Here is a 12418-nt window from a genome sequence, read left to right on the forward strand (position 1 = left end):
AACTTAAAAGAGAGATAGGTATATGTCTGATATTTATCGAAAGCATGAAAGAGAATTCTAGTTCAGTCTAGTGTAGGAACAGAAAACAGACTACATTTATCTCTATATTGAGTTTTCATCGATTTCGAGATAATAAACGAGCTGAAATGAAAATTATGAAAATACGAAGTAAGTAGAAGGAATGTCAGTGGCGACGTATCATACGCAATGAAGAGACAGTGTACGTACACGCACAGAGCGGATGAGGCAATAGAATTGAAGGGGGGTGGGAGGGGAGGGGTGAGGCCGCGGGGGAGTTAAAGAATCGCACGCGTGGCTTTCGTCCACGTGCAGCAAATTAGTTAAGCGCGAGCTCGATTATTTGAAGACGGAGCCATCTTTGCGACGGCGACAGAAAATTTGCCGAGAAATATCTCCGGCAAACGATAGGGGGTACGAACTATGCGTATTATGATATTTGAAATTGATATATTTTTTTCTTTCTTGCTTTGACAATAATTACTTGATAATGATAACTGCAGCTGCGAGGTGCCATTACAGTTACGATTATTGATGTTACGATGTTATCGATATATATGAAAGGCGGTATATATTGAATTTTTTTGAGACGATACTTTTAATTATTTTTGAATTATTTTCTTGCAAGTATTTTTAGTGAAATTCAAGCTATTTACACAATTCTTTAATTGATAAATTGCTTGATACAAATAAAGACAGCAGAAATATTTCTAGAATTTTATTTCGATAATATCGATATCCTGATGCATTTAAGGATTTGTTACTTTTATATAAGGTTTGTATGTCTTATATCTTCTGATGATGTACTTTTTTGTCTAATTGTGATCGCGTTTTTTGTTGCAGGCCTGGCCCGTGTGAATTGCAAGACCCGTTGTGGGTCAAAATGAGTGCGATTACCAGCGGCATTACCAAGAAAAGAAAGAAATCAGATGCGAAGCCTCAATCGCAGCTGTGAGTATCAATTTTCTGTTTTTTATTTTTTCTTGCGATAAAAGCTCAGATCTGCAATCTGGACGGTATGAATGAATAATCCGCGTTTCATATTGCATATTTGGTACCAAATGCGACTATCAGTGAATAAAAATAATTATATATTACAAAGTATCGTTTAATACAATTCTTCAAAAATATTATTACAGACAAAAAACAAATGATTATATTAAATGTATGAAAAAATATGCAAAATCAAGTTCTTTTCCTTATTATATTTTTTCATTAATTGATTGTTACATGATTCCTTTTATTATTATGTAATGATTTTGTTACGTAATTAACAATTTTAATATTATAATAATTGCGATGCAGTTGTTGTGTTATAATGAAATAACAAAAACAACGAAACAATCAAAATTTGTATTTTATAATCGGTTATTTTAATTAATTTAAAAATAAATTTAATTTCGATTAATGAAAAAAAGGATTAAAAGATTGATATCAGTGTCCCATTTTATTTTTTTTTACGCGTATAATATTGTTTGTATTTGAAAATATTAATGAATATCGTCAAAAGTTTTTATCGTTAAAAAAATTACGAAAATCTAGTTTAATTTCAATATTATTTAGCAAAATATTTTTTATTACATTGCTAATAATTTATGTAGCAATATTATAAAATAATATAAAAGAGGAAGAATGAGGGAAATAAGGTAAGAAGAGTAAGGGAGAACTGCTTTGAAAAATTGAATTTTAAAATTGAATTTTTTGATGAAGCGCAAGTAAAACACAATGACAATTCAAAACACAGTGACAATTCTGGATTCAAATTAATTAATTTTGAGTTAGTTTCTTTTAATAAATTTTTATTAAGGATTAGATATCCAAAATATCGATAAGAACGTATGATTTTAAAGTTTGGAAACCATGATTTAAAGGCTTGGCGATGCGTATACGCCGTAATCCATTGTCATCCATTTTGCTAAAGAGCTTATCGTTTTGATCGAATTATTAATAACAAACACAAACACGCATTTTTGAGCATTCGCTGATTGAACAGGCTTTAATGTTAAAGTACTGTTTGGTTAATGTCGCGCATGAATAAAATTTTATTAAATTATTGTATAAATTTCATCTTTGTGTGTTTACATATAATATGGAAAATGTAGTCATTGTTTCGATAACAATTGCGTAATATATTAGTAATTATTAATGGGCTATTGTTTAATTTCATATTAGCATCAATAACCAAACATTGGTGCATCTTTTTGCATTCATAAAAATTAATTAATTAATTAATCGAAAAGAATGAAATTTATATAAAATAGTATATTTAAATCTAAAACTGATTTTTTTTTAAACGATTTTATCACATATAAAAATGTCAAAAAGTTATTAAATTTGATATATTTAAATCTTGTTTTACTATAGAAGTTGATATTCGATGTTAGAACTCGAAATAAGAATAACAATGTTAGGAAAAATTATTTTTCCAGATGATAAATTTACTAGAAACAATCTAAAGAAAGTAATAGAAAATCACATCTATGTAAAATTATTACTTCATTCTTAGAATTTCATTATTGATGAAATTCTGAGTCCCTCTCAGAGATTTAAAGAGGTTTTCTTAAAAAATATTTTTTTTATATTATAGAATATCCATAACATTAATATAATAAGTTTTTTGTATTTGTAACGTAGGAAGGAAAGTATAGTAAACACTAAAGTTATATCACTTTTACTTTTGATTTTAATCCTATGATTTTGCCGCGCAAGTGGCTGAATAGCAACTGGCAAGACAGTATTAAAATTGCAGAGTGGCATTATAGTAAAGCGAGAGTCTGTTAGACCGATGTGACGTCACGCAAGGTCAATCAAACGTTTCAATGAGAACAAAAAGAATTGGTTCAGCATTTAAAAAAGAAGATAAAAATTTTCTTTTTTATAAATCTCTTCGTAAGATTTTTATTAATGCTTCGTGATGTTTTGTTACGTCCAGCATGTAAAGAAATTTCAGGTCTGTAATGTTAATAATAAATTCTTTTTAATAATAGATTCTTTGACTAATTTGGGATTAATGCCTTCTCATCTCAAACATAAGTTACAGCTAATTAAATTTTTTTAGAGTGATTTAAATTCGAATATTTACTGAATTTTAATTTGATGTTTAAATATTGAGAATATGAATTTGAGAATATGAATATTGAGAATATGAATTTAAAAAATTACAACAATCATAATTGAAATTTTTTGTGAGCAATTTGAAATCTGTTATTAATTGCAAAATTAAGTGTAAAATGCGAGTATGACAAACGTCAAAACCAATTTGAGTCGATTATTATATGTATAGAAAAACTTTATACTTTTCTTATCACAAGACGAACGAGAATATTTTTTGACGCGAAAAAACCGGGGGGAAAACTTTAGTTATAGAAATAATAGCAATTTATTATGAGGTTTACGATTTACTATAATTAATAATCTAATGACTTCTACTTAAAAAAAAAAGTATTAACAGAAAGATATAACTTGGAGAAATCACATTTAAAAATCATAACAAAGAGATAATCTGTCAATGGCACTTTTATTCTTTGTCTAATTTTTGAAAATAAATGTTTAGACACTTTTTTGACACTTATATTTATGCATAAATATTAAAAATAAAACTATGTTGTCTTGAACTCTGAATATTTTCTTATATGATTACATATCTTAGAAAATGATGTTCTAACATTTTTAAGTATCAATTTGTTAAGTATAATGAAATACAATTTCTCAAATAACATTTAAATAACTAATTAGTATTTAATGAAATGTAATATATATTTAATTAATCTGTTAACTTAATTACTTATGACATACATAATTTCAATAATTGCTAGTAGTTTTGTCATTTTGCATTCGTCTTTTAGAGCTGAATATAAGCGCACTTTTTCTAAAATAGCGCTTTAATTCTGCGTTTCGATTGTTTACAGTAACAAGTGCCTTAACGAAAAAAGACGACGGACCCAAGAGAACTTGTATATCGATGAGCTTGCCGAGCTGATTTCCGCCACGGACATGAGCTCTGGCAAGACTGACAAATGCCAGATCCTTCAGAAAACCGTCGATCAGGTAAGAAGACAGATTTCTCTCGCCTTCCTTATACAAATATGATTGATAACTGTATCATTGGAGAGCATACCATCGATATTTCGTTAGTATCGTCTTTTCTTCCTTGAAAGTATGATGCCATATCAGTTTAAATGACAAGATTAGGAGATCTGAAGTCATAGAATTACATAGGTTACGATACTTAAAACAAATACTCAAAACAAGATAGATGTTGTATAGGTACTGTAGAATTTTATATGATAATGATATTAGTGGATTATCAATGGAATATATAAGAAATTATTATTTTTCATATCCTATTATTTTAATTCCTTAGATAAGACAGAAAGACAATTTTTTTTTTAAAGCGAGTGCAAATGTAAAAACATTGTAATGATAGAAATTTTGTTTTACTTTAATAACACGTGGAAAGAGATTTAAATTCTGAAATTAAATCGCTGGCACAAAAGGTTATTTAAAAACATTCACATTTCATTCGCGAAATTATATATACTTTTATCATTCCCTAGATTCATAAAATTAAAGTTAACTGTTCGATGTTAAAACAAAATGGCCATTTTTATGATCAAAGGACACTTGTGAAGTCTCTTTTACTTGGAGATGCGTAATAAAATTTTTTAGATTAATGATATTATTTTCATAGTTCTTTGTAATGTGTCTCACGTGTATACGAATTTTATCTTCTCGTACGCGTCGGAAAGCTATGAGGTCATTTTATGTAATTCAGATAGATAGATGATATTACGTAACTCATAGAAGACGATCGGAGAGAATTTTCTCTTCTCTCATCATTTTTCCTCAGAAAATCGATCAGCAGATATTAAATGTTGATCGGCGTTGTTTTCGAATCGCGAAGACGTATCCATGCAAGCATGATAAAATATTTGGGAAAGCACTTAAGATTATTGAGAGATTTGTGGAACAAGCAAAATCTCTCTTATAAAGGTCGCCTTGTTTTATAGATGACATATCGATTTAAACGAAAGAAAGAACGGTGGTATTTTTGAAAATGATATTATATCGTTAATTTAATGAGAATTTTGTATAATATTAAAAAACTCGTTCTTAATGAACTTCACTCGACACTCTCTGCTAGCCAAGTCTTTCTTTACGTTACGGAATATTTTATTTAATTTATTTGAAATATCTTATATAGTGAATCTTCGTTTACAACCAAATCTATACATGGAAAATAGCTAGATACAGTTAGCTAGATACAGGTCCGAAAATAATTTTGAATCATTAAAATAATTATGTAGGATGAACTGATTGCTAGAATATTGCAGTATTATCATCAATGTATCCTACATAATTATGGCATCCTGCATAAATCTGAAACATTCGGAGTCATTCTGTATATATGCGCGAGCGCACACAAAATTTGTAATATATTGAGTTTAAAGTTTTATATATTTCATGCTTTTTATTTCATAAAAATTAGACAGTAATCTTGAAGATTATTCGTTAATTCACATATTTTTGACATTTATTTTAAATTTGTCGCTTTTATTCTCAATTATAACTTGGCAAAAATTAAAATTAAAAATTTTTTTAGAATTTTTTTAGGATAGAATTTAAAGATATTTTTGTTATTTCATTAATTTTTTGCTTAATTTTCAACATACATCCGATAATTACGTTTTGAATAAAATTTCTTCTAAAGATAGATCAAAACCAATGCAAAGATGAAATTTTATTGTTAATATATTTACATTCATTGTATATTCATGAATTTCATTTTTTTATTACGAAATTAAATATTATGCGTTTATTATACAAGATTCTTATTTTATCATTTTTGTCTCTAAATAATATAGAGTTTAAATTGAACTACTTATCTATTTCTGTACAGAGTAAATTAATTCTTTTCACTGTTTTAATTTATGCCATTTAGTATCTTATTAATCAAACTTTGAATTAAAACTTTATTTAAATGAAGTCTCATTGAAATCAAATAAAGAGTAAGAGCTGATAGCTTTAGTGCATTTTCATTTTCTGAAGGTTATGAGAAATTGTTTATTTTTAATCGCTAATTTAGAAGCTTCGACAGTTTTCTTAAAAGAAAAATTAACTTTGAATTAATCCTTAAATAAGTTCACGGCGAAAATTCGGAAGAGAAACATTCCATCAATAACATCGTTGTATTATTGTAGTTACACCATATCATGCACTATATATCGGTTCTGTTGACATTGCTCGTAGATAATTCCGTGTCTCATTCTTGAGTCCTCTTGGGACAGGTTTTCTTGGTTGAAGTGTTTGAATAATACGAGAAAATCTTGGATCTGAATTTCTTGGGAAAAGTCCCTGCGTTTGCTTTCATTTTTTTTTTAAATATAACTCGAGCTCTCAATCGTTCGATCGTTTTCCGATTTTTGCAGTTTGCGCATAATATTATGTGTCTAATGGAAATTCATGCTTTGCGTTATTAAGAATACATATGTATGTGCATATATCGATATTTTTTCTTTGAGTCCTTGCGTAATCGATTCCGCTCGCATTTCGTATGCAATTGGATCTATAATGGTTAAATTTATATAGTGATATTAAACTTGTATAAAAAACTTGCAACACACAGTCAAACTGAAATAATAATAATCTTACAAATTAAATTTGGTCATCGATTTGAAGAACTCTTGTTGCGAAAATATTTCCTCAGCTGAGATATATTTTATTTATCTGATTAGATACGAAATCGTTGCATAGAGAGAGAGACATGTGAAGGTTGGATCCAGATCAGAAACTCGAATATGTCTTTCACAAGGCAATGAATAGTATTTCCTTTGAATGGCAGTATTCGATATATTCTTACCATGAGCCTTTTTATTAGAAAGCTATGGTCCAACACGCCTATTGGCTGTTTGTTACTCTCTTGAAACCTGTCCTGAAACCTAAAACGGCGTTCACAATGAGATTTTAAGGCATAAAACGTAAGCTTTAGGGACGGCATTCATAGTTCGTTCTTATTTTAAGATAGTCTTAAGATGCTATATAGGATTCTCCGATTGATTCATTTTGAATATAAGATCTGACTATGAATACCTAAGTCTTAAAAATAAGAAATTGACTAGTCAATTATTTTTGTCACATTCGACTGTGATTAGTTGAATGTAAATTTTTTTATGGTTTAAAATTTTTAAGGAATTTAACGTAAGGAATTGATTTAAATTTAATCTTTTAATATTTAACAGTCAAATTTTCATTACCAAAGTAAAGCCTTGAATAAGTATGTGCGCGCGCGCGAGTGCTTCATAATATATCTCTATATAATGCATCGCGTGCTTTTTCCAAGATTGTTAGTCTGACTGAGCGAGCTAATCGTACGTTAAAGTAGATGAAATTTAAAAAAGAAGAAATAATACGCACAGCAGAATTGTCGAGATGGATTTTTGCATTTCAAATGTAATTCACTCGAGTCAAGCGCTCTTATGAGTTAACTCACGTTTGCATAACATCAGACTATTTTTCGGGGTTCATTTTATCTTGGCGGAAATTTGGTTTGATTTCTAACCTGTTATTATCTCTAATAATCGCGCCGTTTATTCCGCTCGAAAGGTCGAAGACGCAATTACGGGTATGTTTCTTCTAAATCGATATGATTAATTTGCTAACGATATATACCGATAATTACAGGTCTCAGGTCCCCTTTGTTAAACCGTGCTCTCGCGTTCATTTATTGGCTAAATGAAGCAGCAGTTGCATAACGGCTGCTAAGGCTAAGCCCTTGATTCACTGGCAATATAACGAGCGAATCTATATATTCGTATTAGGCTTGGTTTTTCATCATCTGGTTAAGTTGTGGTTCAGACTTAACCTCATTTAACTTGATGTAATGTAAAAATTATGTTTTTCTAGCTATGATTAATCACTAAACTCATGATTTTGTAGTGATAACTTTAAAGTTATTCTGGCTAAGCCTGTAACCATAAATCAATCAGCAAATGCAAAACCAAGCCTTGGGTACATTTTGTTGGGAGAAGATTCTAGGATTTTAGGACATAGGAATTTTATATATAGGACTATAATGTAGTATGCCTATACTAAAACCTGTCGCACACGATGCTTTTTTGTGCTAGTTTGGCTGATAGATCCATTACATGCCGTTTTGTAAATCGTAGTACTATTGTATATACTGCTGTGGAAGTGTTGTCATGGCTTTACAACAGCTTGTCTTGAGTTGGTTTATAAATACTATCTATCTCCTTTGTATATTCTTCTAATTCTTTATCTATCTAATTCTTTATCTATCTAATTCTTTATCTATCTAGCAGTAAATCTTATAAGAAAAATGCTCTTAGCTTTGAGCGTTCTACTATGTCTCTTGATAGCATTGAATCTATTATTGAAGATCAACATATTAGCACACATGGTAGCATGCAATACGCTATACTTTTAGCAGCAGATATGTTTTCAACAAGGTTGCTAATGACAAGTCTAACGCCTCGCATCGATCCTGTATGCAAAATCGCATGCGTTGCAAGCTTAAAGTTGCGACGCACTCAAGAGCTATAAACTCTTTAATTAATTGACCGAAAGAAAGAATTTCACTATTGACCAATAAAAAAAAAAGATCTATTGGATTGTCCGGAAAGTTGCCGATTTTGAAGGAAAATTGAAACGCAGAAGATTTTTATTTTTAATTTCATTTATTAAATTTAAATCTTTTGCGGCACGAACTTTTCGGACGACCCAATATCTTAAGCAATAAATTGTCTTTTCTAATGATACTGACATTCGATGCTCATTTTTAACATTAAAACAAATTATGTGATCAAAATTGACTCTTGATATTCTTCAATTTTTATTACGTGATCTGTTGCTAAGAATGAGCGTCGATCGTCAATATGAAAAAGTAAGCATTTTGTTTTAACCTGTTAGCCTATGGTTTCAAAAAGAATAGCACGTGCTTTTTATGTAGTACGTTATGTTGAGTTATGTTGGGAATCAATATGTAATAAAAAAAATAACAATGAAGAGATGTGAAATAGGAAAAATAATGAAAAATAAGATAAAATGTTAATCTTGTTCTATTGTTTCGATAACAGATTCGATTTATAAATTTAGATAAATCATATATTATAGCGAAGTATTTTGTACATATATCTATAATTTATACTCTGTACTTTGGATTTGAAAATGTACATCTATTTAGTTTCAAACGAATAGATATAAACAATATTGTTGATATCATATATTTATTTTTGCTTGTAAACGCGCTAATAAGGCACGTTCCTGGAACGTGCGGACTGCAAAAGGCCGTTTGAGTCTGTCCGTTCATTCGTTTATAATATTCGTCTAGTTTGCCTATAGTTCGTTATTGCTTTGGAACCTATTTGTGAAGGGAGGGATCGACTTCCCGTCTGTGTTTTCGCATGTAAAGTGACGGTTCCAATTATAGGCCGAGTCCTAATTATGGGTCGAGTCCTATTATTGCTGGCATAATCTTTCTGCAATATGCGCATATACAATTATATTGTATATACATATATATTTACACAATATATATATATATATATATATATATATATATATATATATATATACACAATATATATTAATAATATATTTATACAAATATATTTGAATGTTACTCACATTACTTAATTACTTAAGTATTACTCGAATATATCGAATATTTCTCAGTATTTTCGTTTTTTTCAAATAATACTCATGAAATTAAGTACCTACTGAGTACTTGAGCATAGAGATAATTTAGTTTATATTGACTGTCAAGGCTTTTGATACATAGGCAATTAAATGATACATAGACATGACTTTCTTGAAAACATTCTTAAAATATATAGAGACATAAAAAAAAATCTCAAAATTTATCTCTGATTCTGCTTCTATTTTTTTTAATTTTTTGACGTTTTTTTTCTTAAATACTTTATAAGAAAATAAGATAATCGATTTTTTTGACCAGATAAAAGTCTTATAAGTCTTTAAGTCCATGTCAGATTATAAATTGAAGATTGATGATATTGAAGATTAGAATTTGATCATATAATTTTAATTTGTTTTTTTTTGCGATTGATTAAACTTTTAATTTCTTGATCAATTCTTAATACGACAATTTTAAGTGACTTTTTTAACTAAAAAATCATTTTCAACATAAACAATCATATCAAAAATTTGTCACAAAATCATTATCAAAAGTATTGAATGATATCATGATTTTTCCAAAAATAACTTCTATTTATTGTCATCTTGATTTTATTATGATTTTGTAATCTACCAATACAGTGTACTGTCCTTTTTCATTGTGGGTTAGGAAAAAATACAATTACTCTTTAATGTAGACTAGAGAAAAAGTATAATTTCGTGTGATGTCTTTTTTTATATTTAGATTCACACTCAGTCCCATCTAGATATCATTTTATTTGTTATTCATCGAATGTAAACTCTAGGAACACTCCAATGAGATTCTGAACGCGTTCTTGAGTGTAACTTATAAGGAACCATAGTAATGGCAGGCAAGCTTCCAAGGTTGCTCAGTTCCTGATTGGTTGAGTTTCTGCAATAACTGCAAAAAGGGTAGCATTAATTCTTCGTAAAGGTACATTATCACCTTTTGAAAATTCCATAATAGTCACACTGGTTAAAATGATCTCACTTAAATCAGTTGTTGTATTCACAGTTTTCATTCTAAGTAAAAAAAATGTTGAACGATAATGTCAGTACCGTTATATTGTCGTTGCGCAAGTATTATATAAGGTATCAAAGCTGCGCAACAATGTAACGATATTATATGTCTTTAAAAGTTACAGAATCGGGGTACTGACATCCAGGTAGAGAGAGTACCTTGAACTTCAGGTAGATAGTAGGTCAAGTCTCATTTCGAATAAGAACTTAGAAATATAGAGTTTCAAATTTTTTTTTTGGATCAAATTGATCTCAGTGATTACTAAGAGTTAATGCACGAATTGTACTTTTTTTCCTGTTCTATTTTCAATGGCTGTGCTTAGCAGGGAGAACTGATCAGTGCGGCTCAATGATTCTTTAATATATTTGATTCCTTCATTTAGATCCAGCGAAGAGCTAAAAGTAAGAACGAATGGTATTAAAGAATCACTGAGGAAGAATCACTAATCAGCCTTCTCTGCTGAACGCAACCATTATTAGTCGAAATGAAGAAAGATAAGGAGAATTCATCATAATGCGGCGATCCGCAAATGCGGAGCCGTGTAAACCGAAAAATCGTAAGAAAAAGATGGCAATCGAATTGCAACGTTGTTCTCATCTGATTCAAGAGAGTTTGTGACCTTGAAGTGACGTCACCGAGGCCAATAGGAAACCTTCTTTCAAACGGCGCCGCTATAACTCGATCTACCTGAACCTAAAGTGAAAGAAAAAGAAAGAAGAAGAGAAAGAGAAAAATAAGAAACTGCAAGCGGGAGTTAGTCCTGTGACGTCATTTGCACGATGGCGCTATGTGCAATAGTCCCCGACTCGTGCGAACGACGTAGAGTCGATTAAAAAATTTCTAGCTGAAAAATATATAAAATATCACGCATCTCTCGATCTGCTTTATTTTACGTCCTCTTCCCTGGATGTCGGTGCGATTCGTTTATCGGCTCGCCGGAGATTTCGTCCGTCCGTTTCGCGACGTGTTGCGAAATGGAGGAATCGCCCAGGAACGGTTCAATATATCTTGCGCCCCCTAGCGAGGCACGAGGTTTTCAAGCATTACTCCACGTTATACTTTAATCAATTATTCTCTCTTCGATTTATCTCTTTTTTTTTCTTTCGTACAGACATAATCATCTATTCCTTCAAAAAGTTTTCTTCATTCTCTTTCTCGCGACTCGGTCGGTCATGGAAACGGTGCGCGGCGAAAAGCCGAAGAAGAATTTATCGCGGGCGACATGTGTGACGCGACGCGACGCGACGAGAGAAATGCATGCACGTACATACGGTACGTATGAACGAGCCACACGTGTCTATGTATGCGTATCCACGTACACATTCCCGTCGTTTCCAGCCAGGAACGACTAGCGGCAACGTCGCACACACGTACATAGGCGTACATGTGCCACAACGTACATATACGCGTATACCGTCGTTTGTCGGACTCGGCCGCGCCGACGGCCCGGAGTCACCGACTTTTCGAGGCCACGGTGGGCGCGCGCAACGAGCGCGTGTGCCGCAACACTCTCGCAGATCGCGCCGTGCCGATTACGGGCCGCGCGATCTATCGGCGCCGCGAGATACGAGCTCAAGGACGCGCCTTTTCCGCGCGCGCGCGCGCGCGCGCGAGACGACGCGCGACCGTCGAGTACGCCGGTACGCGTACGACGTACTACTACCGTCGTCGTCGTAGCGACGCGCGCGCGCGCGCTCGCGCGTCCTCTCG

The 12418-nt window shown here is 31.5% G+C and overlaps 1 protein-coding gene across 1 annotated transcript in view; it reads left to right on the forward strand.

Annotated features, from left to right (window-relative positions):
• The first annotated feature begins 871 nt into the window (after positions 1-871).
• Positions 872-12418, forward strand: part of LOC105622807 (nuclear receptor coactivator 2) — a 52999-nt gene continuing 41452 nt past the window's right edge. Inside the window, 2 exon segments of the mRNA XM_012204217.1 lie at positions 872-969; positions 3927-4065. Coding sequence (XP_012059607.1) covers positions 902-969; positions 3927-4065 — 207 coding nt within the window. The 5' untranslated portion in view covers positions 872-901.

This window comes from Atta cephalotes, assembly GCF_000143395.1.
Source record: "Atta cephalotes unplaced genomic scaffold scaffold00048, whole genome shotgun sequence".
Taxonomy (NCBI): domain Eukaryota; kingdom Metazoa; phylum Arthropoda; class Insecta; order Hymenoptera; family Formicidae; genus Atta; species Atta cephalotes.